The sequence below is a fragment of the Manis pentadactyla genome, chromosome 13, assembly GCF_030020395.1.
Source record: "Manis pentadactyla isolate mManPen7 chromosome 13, mManPen7.hap1, whole genome shotgun sequence".
NCBI classification, from domain to species: domain Eukaryota; kingdom Metazoa; phylum Chordata; class Mammalia; order Pholidota; family Manidae; genus Manis; species Manis pentadactyla.
In genome coordinates, this window is record NC_080031.1 from 105,651,832 (window position 1) to 105,665,101 (window position 13,270).

At 38.4% G+C, this 13,270-nt stretch overlaps 1 protein-coding gene across 2 annotated transcripts in view; it reads right to left on the reverse strand.

Annotated features, from left to right (window-relative positions):
• Positions 1-367: 367 nt before the first annotated feature.
• Positions 368-13,270, reverse strand: part of LARS1 (leucyl-tRNA synthetase 1) — an 80,554-nt gene continuing 67,651 nt past the window's right edge. For both annotated transcript variants that reach the window (XM_036894851.2, XM_057491050.1), the window contains 4 exons: positions 10,420-10,524; positions 9,061-9,156; positions 8,397-8,529; positions 368-3,997 (listed from right to left, as the gene is read on the reverse strand). In XM_036894851.2, coding sequence (XP_036750746.2) covers positions 3,792-3,997; positions 8,397-8,529; positions 9,061-9,156; positions 10,420-10,524 — 540 coding nt within the window. In that variant the 3' untranslated portion in view covers positions 368-3,791. The remainder of the gene's footprint in view (positions 3,998-8,396; positions 8,530-9,060; positions 9,157-10,419; positions 10,525-13,270) is intronic.

Sequence of the window (13,270 nt, forward strand, 5' to 3'; positions counted from 1 at the left end):
TAACAGTAACGTACCAACATTAAGAACTTAGCTTTGACAACTGAACTAAGGTTATCTAAGGATGGTAACATTAGGGGAAACTAAATGAAGGCTGCACAGGAATTCTCTGTATGATAGATGGATCTTCTCTGTAAATCTAAAACTATTCCAAAATAACAGGTTTATTTTTTAAAATGTGTATTTAGAGAGAGAAAGCAAATGCGACATAATGTCAGCAATTAGCGAATCTAGGTAACAGGTTATATGGATGTTTACTGGCCAAATTTTTTGAACGTTTCTGTAGGTTTAAAATTTGTCAAAAGAAAATAAAACTTCAGAAGATTACAAGTAAAAGGATGGACTAAGATATTCCACATGAACACTAACCAAAAGAAAACTGTTATTATATTGACATCATAGCTTTTAGGGAAAAACATTTCTAAAAATAAATACTTCCTAGTTAGAAAAAGTTCAATTTAGCAGGAACATAATAGAATCTAAATTTACATGCATATAATAACACAGCAATCAAAATATATAAACAAAAACTGTCTTAAAAGGAGAAAAAGGTAAATGCAGTCATCATTTTAGTACACCTCTCAAAAACAAGGAGTTAGCCAAGAAAACAAAAATAGTAGGATGTAGATTTGAATAATTCAATCTGCAACTATGACCTAATGAGCATATAGAGAACTCTACAGTTGCAGAATCAACATTCTTTTCAAACTCACGTGGAACAGGCATCAAAACCGAACCTACACTAGACCACAGGCCTGCCTCTATGGGAAGGTGCAAAGGCAGGCTTCTGAGGTGCTGGCATTGTGCTGTTCTCTGAGTGATGACTACATAGGTTTCTGCCTTGCTGATAAGCTGTTTTGTTGTTCACTTTCTGTATTTAATGTATTTGTGTGTATATTATATGTTTCATGTTCACTTTTTGTGTTGTGCACTGTATTTCACATTAAAAAGCATGAAAAACTTTTAGGAAGATACCAATCTTTTATCAATAAGCTCAGGAAAGTCTGTTTTACCTTCAGCACTTCAACTAATTGCTGTTTCTTCAGTTGAGCAGCAAATGAAGTAATGGGCTTATGCTTAGGGGCTTCCTTGTAAAAGACTCCTGTATCTTCAAACATAAGAAGCATATTCAGCTCAGCAAGATGCTCATTCTACGGAAGACACACAGGAATTGAGCCTAGAGAAGAGGATCCATGAATCCCAACTCACATTTAGTACAAAGCTAACAGAAATTCACAGGCTCACTTAATAGGCACAATCACTCACAAAATTGAAATTATTTTCTTTTTTTGCCAAGCACATATAGTTTAAATTGCCTACATTAAACCTAAGTAGGCTTGTGTTTAGGCACCAGGAAGGATTACTTGATGTGGAGAATAACTAAGGCTCGACAGACTGAGGAGGCAGCAAAAGAATCTAGAGGGTGAACAATGAAGCAACTGCCCCAAAGGAACCAGCACAAAGGACATGATCACAGCCGATGGGAATCTTAAACCAATACGTCCTGGTGCATATTATCATTATTCATCAGTAGCGTTTAATGAAAGCTTACCACTTGCAAGGCATTATGCTATATATATGATTTTCTTAGATTGTTTCACCTAAACACTTCACAGGAAGCCTAGAAAGTAGGTACATTATTAGTTCCATTTTACAGATGAAGAAACTAAGGCTAAGTGATTGGCCAAATTCACCCAAGTAGCAAATGGAAGAACTGGAAATCTGACCTAGCTTGTCTGACTTCAGAGCAATCTTACTAGGCTATGCCTGCCTGCCCCTAGCAGCGAAAGGACGATGTGTACTTGATGATCTCAGAAGGACCTTTCTGTCCTAACATTCTATCATTTGCTTTAATGATCTGTGATAAAGCATTCAACTAGGCCAGTTCTATCAAACTGTAGAGAGCAAAACAAAGACACTCAATAAAATCTCTTCACACCTGAAAGTTAGAATTCTTAGGGTTTTCAAACTTGGCCTTTTTCCATATTGAACCCTTCAAGAAATGGAAATGTTTTTCTCCTGTGTCAATCAATACCTAATATTTTTTCCTCATATGAAGACAGATGGCACAGACGATATCAAAAGACATTCCAGCAAGAATAAAAGAATTTGCAATAGGTATGATCTCTAAACATAACTGGACTCAAGACAAATTTGATAAATGCAGACTTCTGGGGGAAAGTCCTCTCTGTTAAAATCCCTAAATTTAGTATAAATAAATAAATAAACTGCTTATAAATTGATATTACATCTGAGTATCATTGAAAAAACATTATTGGTGGTTAATTGAACATATTAAAACTAAAAAAATTCTTATAAATAAAAAACCTATTTATTCTTTTTATTTTTTGGCCTTTTTCCCCATCACCTATTTCACCCACCCATCCAATCCTTTCCCCATGGTAACTACCAGTCACTTCTCAGTGTCTGTAAGTTTATTGCTATTTTGTTCATTTTGTTTGGTTTTTAGATTCCACATATAATCATATAGTGTTCATCTTTCTCCACCTTATTTCACTTAGCATAACAGACCTAGGTCCATCTGTGTTGTAAGGATTTGGCAGGATTTCTTTTTTATGGCTGAATAATATTCCGTTAGGTATATATACCACATCTTTTTTATCTATTCATCTGTTGACAGACACTTTGGTTGCTTTCCTATCTTGGCTACTGTAAATAATGGACCAATAAATAACAGGGGTGCATAGATCTTTTTGAATCAGAGATTTTGTTTCCTTCAGGTAAATTCCCAGAAGTGGAAATACTGGGCTATATATGGTATTTCCATTTTTGGTTTCCAAACTGCTTTCCATAGTGGCTGCACCAGTTTACACTCCCATCAACAGTACGCAAGGGTTCCCTTCCCTCCACATCCTTGCCAACACTTGTCATTTCTTGTTGTCTGGATGTCGGCCATCCTAACTGGTGTGAGGTGGTATCTCATTGTAGTTTTGAAGTGCATTTCCCTGATGATTAGTGATGTGGAGCATCTTTTCATGTGCCTGTTGGCCATTTATATGTCTTCTTGGAAGAATGTCTATTCAGGTCCGCCACCCATTTTTTTAAACAGGACATTTTCTTGATATTGAGGCATATGAGTTCTTTATATATTTTGGTGTTAACCCCTGATCAGATATATTATTTACAATATGTATCTCCCATACAGTAGGTTGCCTTCTTGTTTTGTTGATGGTTTCCTTTGCTGTACATGAGCTTTTTAGTTTGATGTAGTCCCACTTGTCCATTTTTGCTTTCTTTTCCCTTTGCCCAGGTAGACATATCCAGAAAAAAATTACTCATGCTACTTATGCTTTATATAAAATGCTTAGTGATCATAACCAAGTCAAAATATTCTCATTTATTCTTTTAAGTCATAAGGGTTCTTGGCTTTAACAAATTAATACTAGATGTCTAACTTTTTTCTTTTTAAAGAATACATCTAACTCTGTAACAGATATAATGTAACAAGGTTTAGATATTCCTTAGCCTTCATACAGAGTATAAAGTAAGTTTCATAAAAGAAGCATACTGATACTTTTGTGTTAATATGAAAGACTACAAGCTTCTGGGAAATAGTAATTTGTTTAAAAAAAAAAAAAGGTAGTACAAACTATTTCTCTTAGAGGCCCCAAGAAAGAAAAAGAAAATTTATTAGGTCTAGGAATCCAAGATGACTTGGTCTGATTCTGATTACATGCAGAATATGGTTAAAAATGAAATCTATTTAGGTCCAGACTAAGGTTCTCAGAACAGTCATGTTCCCAGAAATCAGGATAAATCCAATTTGCATGACTTTAATGAACCAGATAGATAATTGTATCACCAACATCTGCCTGAAGCCCATTTTCAGTGAGATGAATTTTCTTGCTCACAAGGTCCACGTGGAAAACGGCGTGCTCAGAAATGGGTGTCTTCTCAGCATGCTCTCTGCCCAGGACGGGAACTCGCCGAGGCCCCAGCAGTGGATCATCGAATCTCATCAGCTTCACTTTCGAAAGGTCTACAGTGAAAGAGGTTATCAACATGAGTGCTTGATTACAGTCACTGACTCAAACCCTTGCCTGAGCCTGATAATTCACATTTTAAACACAAAGGTTGTTATATCTAAAAAGTATTTTCTTCAGTTATTAAACAGGACCCAATCTCAGAAAGCAACGCTAAATCGAACAGATCTTCACGCTCTATCCGCTTTTACCCAGATCAAAGCTTGTCAGAGAATCTGCGTAACAAGCCTCCTGGACGTACAGACCAAGAGGAAGCACTGAGCCTACTTTTGAGCATTAGCCTGTGTGGTTTCTCAAGTCACTTTTTACATGCTTCAATTAACCATTTTTCAGACTATCCAAAAGTCTAAAATGAATTTCTCTCTCGTGTCTTGCTTCCTGGAATACATTAAAACTGCAAGAACTGTCACTTTTTCTGGAAGATAGTTTTGGAGAAAGAATTACTACTCTATGAAACATCATTACTAGTTTGTTTTGCTCAAAGGACAAAAGTGTTTGTATTAACATGATGACAGATAAGGAGAGGAGGAGGCCAGGGGGAAGGACACAGCTTTGAGAATTCTGAGCTTTTGGATGAGCTCAACCCTACCCTGCTTGAGATTTTCCTGATCTGCTCTTATACAAGCTGCTAAGATGGCTCCCGGCAAAGAAAGTACTTGTCGTTTGAACAAATCTATGATCCAACAATCCTGCCACCAACTAAGCCCCCCGAAATTTATTTATTTCAGCAATTCTAAGACATTCTAATATCAAATGGTTTTATTTTATGTGGTAGAGAACACTAACTACAAATGCTGATTCTGGGTTTGCGTCTCACTCTAAGTGTGGCATGACTAGTTACACTTCACCTGAACCACAGGTTATACTGCCCACCCCTTTCTAAAGCACCTCCCTGGGTGGTCCGGGGGGCATACTCCCTCACACTGTCTCGAGAGTATGAAGCTTAGCGTGTGAGGGATAGAAGATAAAAGGAGACATTAATGCAGCTGCTGGCTAAGCCAGAAGTACAAGTTACCCAGGCATTCCCTCTCCTTAGGAAACAAAGACTGAAGGACTGCAAGTCGGCAGCAGGGCTCTTGGGGCTTATGTAACAATTACCAGTGCCTACCTGGAAGGCAAACCCTGCCTGAGAGTTTTTGGACAGTCCCTGCAGAGACCATACACTCTATCCCAGAGATCACTCAAGCCCTGAAAATTAAAATGAGAAAGCAGCAGATACAGCCTTCATGACAGCCAAGATCTTATTCTGGAGAAGAATACAGTTCATTTTAAAAGCTACTGCAATTCAGCATGTGTGTCAGTGACACCAAACCCTTTGCTACTGAGGCACTGGGAAGTCCTGCCAGCAGATCTTATGCATGAGGCCGTTCACTGCAGATCTGCCCCTCTCTCTTCCTCGGTGTTTCTGAAACAGATCGGCCTCATCATTCCAAGCAATTCCAAATCAAACTATTTCAAAGGAGCCTTAATACTCAATCAGGCTTCTAAGTGACAAAACACATTTCCTTTAATGTTTCACCATGTAGCTCATTACTGCCAATAAATTCTTGGAGCTTTCTTAGTGGTTTTACCACTTTTTTTTTATCCCAGACCTCTCTTATCATTGAAAATGTTGAAATTTAAGCCTGCAACTACACAAGAATTAAGGCACTCAGAGAAAAGATGAGAGTGATTGAAAGTCCCCAGGGATTGATAATGTGAAATGGACCCTTTCACCTCCAAGTTATTAGTTCATATGTGCCCTGGGCTGTGAGTGATTTAAAGTCATTATCATCAAATAGTTGCTCAGTGGCCTTTGTGGAGTGAAATGATGGTCTTAGTCCAGTTCCTCCTGGACCCAGATCATAATCACCCTCAATACAATTGGCACTAATTGGACGACTTGCTGGCTACTGCAGCAGACAGACTGAGAAACATGTTATTGAATTTCCCTTCTTCCCCATCTCACATACTCAGTACACTTAGCCCCCTTACATAATCAAAGCATCCTGGGAGCTCTGGAAAAGTCTCAGGGTTAGAGCTCTTCCTTAGATATTCGGAGGAGTATCAATTTCAAACTCCCCCTAACATTTGTACTTTCTTAAATTCACAGCAGCTACTAACACCAAACTTAAAGCACATCATGATAATATTATTCACAGCTAGTATGACAAAGGATGTAAGAACCTGCCAGAGGCTCGGTGAGAAAAGGCGAGATATGGAAACGACATTTCAGTGCAGTTCTGAGGAACCTAGTCTATCCTGTGTCTGGATGTACTTGACAGGGAGGCAGGTTTAACGTTATGTAACACCATTTTCAATACAGGTGCTACAACCTCATAATAATCCCATCCAGTGGGTCCACACAAGTATCTATTTTCTTTAAAAGCTCCTTTTTGTTCTTTAAGGCTGGGAGTTCCTATTACAAAATCTCCAAATGACTGAGTATCTGCAATATTAAAGAGCCAAATGGAAAGCCACAGAGCAGCTCCCTATATGTTCATATTTCAACACTGTCAAGTGCTACTTTGTGTGACCCACAAATACTAAGATGGCACTATCATTCCACAGTACCTGGTTTACTGAGGAAATATGACAAGTCTCTATAAACACATGGATGGACCTGAAGACATTTTGCTAAGTTAAATAAGCCACTATCTCACGATTGCAGAGTTCCACTTACATGAGATGCCTGGAATAGTCAAGGACACAGAAGCAGAAAGTAGAACAGCAGTTACCAGGGACTAGAGGGAGGTAGAATGGGGAGTTATTGTTTAATGGGTACAGGGCTTCCATCTGGGTTGATGAAAAAGTTGTAGAGATGGATAATATGATGGCTGCACAACATGAATATATTTTATGCCGCTGAGCTGTGAATGTAAAAATGACTAAAATGGTCAATTCTGTGTTATGTATATTTTACCACAATTTTTAAAACTGTTTACAAACAGAAAACCCCAAACCCTAACACACTGCTGTTCCCAGTGGATCATCGGTGCTTCCCTCCTGCTAGGACCCCCATTCCCCTGAACCTCACAAGCATAATTTTCAGGGCCCCATCCAAGCAGAATACTTTCCCCATAAGCTCATCCCCGACCGCCTCAGCTGGAAACAACCCCCCCCTTTTCTGTGCTGCCACTGATTCCTCTCTTGCCACACTCAGCAGCTCCCCTAGATCATGACAACGCACTTGGCCAGCTCAGTCCCCTGCTCCCCAACTAGGTGCAGCCTCCTGATGAACGATCCTCTGTGGCGCCCCAAAGCCCCTAGTATGTGCACAGGGGTCTCTACACACACTGCACATGAGAGTCCCTCAGGGAACGGCCACAGAGGGTGCACCAAGGGCTTCAAGAGTCCTACATCTGAGCACATTTAAAAGCAAGGCAGATTGACATAAAAAATACATGGTAGAATGAATTCCAAAGGACTATCTTAAGTCTTCAATGTCAGTGGAATATTGTTACCCTGAAAACAGTTCCATAAATTAGGTCAGTGTCAGGGATTTATAAATGTTCTCAGAAAATTTTTCTACTGATGGAATGTGGCCCAATCACCTCTTGTCATCAAGGAAAGAGAGAGATGATGCAAAAAAGGGAATCTCAACATTAATTTGTCTTCCAAATTTGAGAGAAAAATAATACAGAGATACACACTAACTCCCTTCATACTCTGCTCAGCCTAAGCCTAAGACCTGGTTGAATGATTTAAAAAAAAAAAAAAAGCTATACATTATTATATTAAATCTAATCAGAGAAGATCTAGACTGAATCCTGATAAGAAATTAAGATTATTTACATAAATTTTACCTGGAGGCACTTTGTTTAGAAGAAAACATATGAGTCTTGGGGTCAAATTAGATCTGAGATTGAACTCCAGATCCAGAATTTACTAGCTAAATACAACTTGCAAGTCCTTCAGCCTTTCTGACCACCATTTCATCATGTGTAAAGGGGGAATAGCAAAACCCTCTACATCACGGGATGGTAAAAGGATTAAATGGCTAATATATGGCAGACACTCAATTAACTTTTTTTGTTTCTCTTCCTTCCCCAGGAACAGACCCAGTGAGGTGTGTTAGTTTGGAATATTAAGGGTTATGTGTCTTAATTCTGAATACCTCTGAGAGACATTGCCAATCACAATTTTAAAGCTGGATGGAGTCTTTCATAAGGACCTGATCCCGTGTACTCATCACATCAAGAGAGGTCAGTTTAAAGCGTAAGTAGCAGAGCCAAGTCACCGGGCCACCTAGCACAATGTCCCAAAGAGAACACAGGATCCCTGACTCTGGAGACAATCCACTTTCCAAAACTCTACACAGACGTCCCTGAAGCCGGTCACTTCCTTCCTCTTCTCCCCTCTCAGAAGCGACCACATGGGCCACCCGCAAGGGTGCATGTCAGGTAGACTGTTTACCTTTGATTCCTCGGTCCATTTTCGTCAAACGCCTGATTATAGAATCACGGTTATCTCCTTGCCTGATTTCAATTTTGGTCGAGAAGTGTCCATTGGATGGCTGGGGATTCACTAGGGAAACTGACACTCCAGGCTGACAAGAAGAGAAAATGGCTGTTATGGGAGATCAAGCTGGAATACTGCAGAGGGAGGCAGGATCTCTGATACACTTCTAATGTCCAATAACATCAAGACCAAGGGATATTTATTAATCTGGTTTACGCCAGAAGCCAAAATATCTTGAATAGCATTATCAAACCAAGACTCCCCTGAAGTATGAAAGCTCCTTTTTATCGTTTAAAAAAAGTCTTAGATTTCAATTTCCATTGTACTTTTTAATAAAAATCAGGTTTTGAAAATCATATTTTTATTTTTAAACCTACAAATACCATCAGATACCATCCCTAATAGTGGAGTAAGGAAAGTGAGGACTGGACCAACCAGGGAATTAGAAGACCTCAAATCCAGCCCCATTTCTAACGAACTAAGTGGACTAACCCAGTCACTCCCTTTCTCCGGACCTCACCTCCTTCCTTCTTTAATGATGACAGGTTTAGATGTAATAACCTCTAAAGTCTCTTCCAGCTCTAACATGCAATGATTCAGTGAGATTCTTTCAACTTACTTCTGTTCTAAAAACATTAAGTGGTTTCCCAGGACAGCAGTCTTCTCTGATTTTATCTTCTGCTTCAGAAGCAAACTTGACTTCTATATGCTCTAGCTAAATAGAAGAGAAAAAATGGAAGTCATTAGTATCACTTAATAGGACTGAAATTAATCACCACCTCATTTCACCAAAGAGCAAAACTAAGTTCTCCACTTAATATGAAATGGCTTGTGCAATTCTATTATTTTCCATATAAACATTAACTGTAATCTGTAATCAATTATTTAACACTTATCCTAGATGTTTCATGGGATTGTCATTTATATAGTCAGGTTTACAATTTTCTACAATAAAATCTGGCATCTACCTCTTGTATAACAGAAAAAGAAAAATCAGCATAAAAGGTGGCCACATAAACAGAAAAACTCAGAAATGTAGCACATTGCACACAACTGAAATGTGAATGACCCCACTGTCCCCATGAAAAAAGATCCAAGACATTTGTTGACCTCCATGAATATATATGAGCATTTTGAAATACACATAAATGTCTACTATTTTTAATTAAACTTTTAACTCATTTATAATTACATGACACAAAATGCTTATTATTTATAAATAACTTTCTTCCACTCATTCCCATATTGCATGAACAATTTTATTCAAACTCGAAACCTGAATTTTTTTTTTTTACTTCAGTGTCTTTGTCATCATTAGAACCACTCTTTGAGTCTACTAACACAATTTTATAAAGCAATTTATCTTTCCTTCTGCTTAAGTTGTCTGAGAGACAGCATTTTTACAATCTATATATGAAGTTGTCACTGGGGCAGGAAGATGGGACAGGGACAAACTCACAGATATTTGAAAGCTATTGGTAATGTTCTAATTATTAAGCTGGGTAGTAAATTCATGGATGTTCATTATATTACTAATTTTTTAAAAACCAAGGCCAGGCAGAGACAAATCATATTATGAACCAAGGATTCTAATTAATCCAATTCTATGCATCTGAGGTCTAAAAGGGAAGAAGGGGAAAAAGGCAATTCAGAGTACTCTATGAGACTTTAAAAGCATTTGAATATAAAGTCTCTCCTCATTTTTTTAAAGATAATTTTTTTGGGGAAATCCAGGCATATACAGTTAATATCTTATGTAGAGAATAAATGATAAATGAAATAAGATGACAGATTATTTTTCTTCCTACAACCTCTACACCCACCCATTCTCTTGCCCTCCTACATATTTATTATATTTGACAAAGATAGTAAATATAGAACATGGAGTTTATAAAAAAGGTATATTTATTATAAAACAGAAGAACTGGATTATGTTCACTACAGCTAACTAGTTATTAGGATCCCTGGCCCTTCTTACCTCAAGGGAATTGGTCAGGTAGACTATATTCTCCGTAAGCACTGCCTGTTCATCAAATTCTAACTGCAAATCCAGAACACGGGGTCCCATCTTCTCCAGATTTTCCTAACAGCCAAATGGTTTTGAAAAACAAAATCACATTAAGTTGAAAGAATATATTTCCTTCAAATCAATCTTCTCTCAACTGATAAAATCTTTAAATTTAAACAGCTAAAGGAAAGGCTTTGGACTCATGGTCTCTTATCTATGTTTGCTTGTTAATGAAATTACTAGCTCAGAGTAATTATCATTTAAAGTATGATAAGATGAAGGCAGCACTGAAAAGACTGGAAGGACAAGGTTCTCAGATTTATAAAGGAAATACGATTTTATCAACTGATTTAGACTGACTTAATATGCAAACCCAAAGAATTCACTCTGACAAAGAATCAAACAAATTTGTGGAAATATCCCTCCAGGAAACTAAAAATAAAGAAATAAAAGTGTTCTCAGACACCACATCTTATAAGCTATTTCAGAGAACAGTGAACTAATAACTAAATTTAAAAATCCCTGCAATATGGAACCACAAAAGACCTCGAAGAGCCAAAGCAATCCTGAGAAGGAAGAATAAAGCGTGGGGAGATTACGCTCCCCAACTTCAAGCTCTACTACAAAGCCACAGTAATCAAGACAACTTGGTACTGGCACAAGAACAGACCCATAGACCAATGGAACAGACTAGAGAGCCCTGATATAAACCCAAGCATATATGGTCAATTAATATACAATAAAGGAGCCATGAATATACAACGGGGAAATAACAGCTTCTTCAACAGCTGGTGTTGGCAAAACTGGACAGCTACATGCAAGAGAATGAAACTGGACTACTGTCTACTCCATACACAAAAGTAAACTCAAAATGGATCAAAGACCTGAATGTAAGTCATGAAACCATAAAACTCTTAGAAGAAAAAAGAAAACATAGGCAAAAATCTCGAATATAAACATGAGCAACTTTTTCCTGAACGAACCTCCTTGTGCAAGGGAAACAAAATCAAAAATGAATAAATGGGACTACATCATGCTAAAAAGCTTCTGTACAGCAAAGGACACTACTGGCAAAGCAAAAAGGCATCCTACAGTATGGGAGAATGTATTTGTAAATGACATATCTGACAAGGGGTTAACATCCAAAATATATAAAGAACTCACATGCCTCAACACCCAAAAAGCAAATAACCTGATTAAAAAATGGGCGGAGGATCTGAACAGACACTTCTCCAAAGAAGAAATTCAGATGGCCAACATGCAACAAGAAAAGATGCTCCACATCACTAATTACCAGGGAAATGCAAATTAAAACCATAGTAAGATATCACCTCACACCAGTTAGGATGGCCAACATAGAAAAAACTAGGAACAACAAATGCTGGCGAGGATGCAGAGAAAGGTGAACCCTCCTAACACTGCTGGTGGGAATGTAAGCTAGTTCAACCATTGTGGAAAGCAATATGGAGGTTCCTCAAAAAAGCTAAAAATAGAAATACCATTTGACCCAGGAATTCCACTCCTAGGAATTTACCCAAAGAATACAAGTTCTCAGATTCAAAAAGATATATGTACCCCTATGTTTATCATGGCACTTTTTACAGTAGCCAAGATATGGAAGCAACCTAAGTGTCCATCAGTAGATGAATGGATAAAGATAATGCAGTACATATACACAATGCAATACTATTCAGCCATAAGAAACAAACCCTGGAGGGTGGGGCGGAAGATGGCGGCGTGAGTAGAGCAGCGGAAATCTCCTCCCAAAACAACATATATCTATGAAAATATAACAAAGACAACCCTTCCTAGAATAAAGACCAGAGGACACAGGACAATATCCAGACCACATCCGGACCTGAGAGAACCCAGCGCCTCGCGAAGGGGGAGAGGAGGGCCACAAACCAACAAGAAAGGAAGTCCTTCCAGCCGTCACTCGTCCCAGTTCTGCAGACTATTCCTATCACCATGAAAAGGCAAAGCTACAGGCAGACAAAGATCACAGAGACAACACCAGAGAAGGAGACAGACCTAACCAGTCTTCCTGACAAAGAATTCAAAATAAGAATCATAAACATGCTGACAGAGATGCAGAGAAACACGCAAGAAAAATGGGATGAAGTCCGGAAAGAGATCACAGATGCCAGAAAGGAGATCGCAGAAATGAAACAAACTCTGGAAGGGTTTATAAGCAGAATGGATAGAATGCAAGAGGCCATTGATGGAATTGAAATCAGAGAACAGGAACGCATAGAAGCTGACATAGAGAGAGACAAAAGGATCTCCAGGAATGAAACAATATTAAGAGAACTGTGTGACCAATCTAAAAGGAGCAATATCCGTATTATAGGGGTCCCAGAAGAAGAAGAGAGAGGCAAAGAGATGGAAAGTATCTTAGAAGAAATAATTGCTGAAAACTTCCCCACACTGGGGGAGGAAGTAATCAAACAGACCACGGAAATACACAGAACCCCCAACAGAAAGGATCCAAGAAGGGCAACACCAAGACACATAATAATTAAAATGGCAAAGATCAAGGACAAGGAAAGAGTGTTAAAGGCAGCTAGAGAGAAAAAGGTCACCTATAAAGGGAAACCCATCAGGCTAACGTCAGATTTCTCAACAGAAACCCTACAGGCCAGAAGAGAATGGCATGATATATTTAATACAATGAAACAGAAGGGCCTTGAACCAAGGATACTGTATCCAGCACGACTATCATTCAAATATGACGGTGGGATTAAACAATTCCCAGACAAACAAAAGCTGAGGGAATTTGCTTTCCACAAACCACCTCTACAGAACATCTTACAGGGACTGC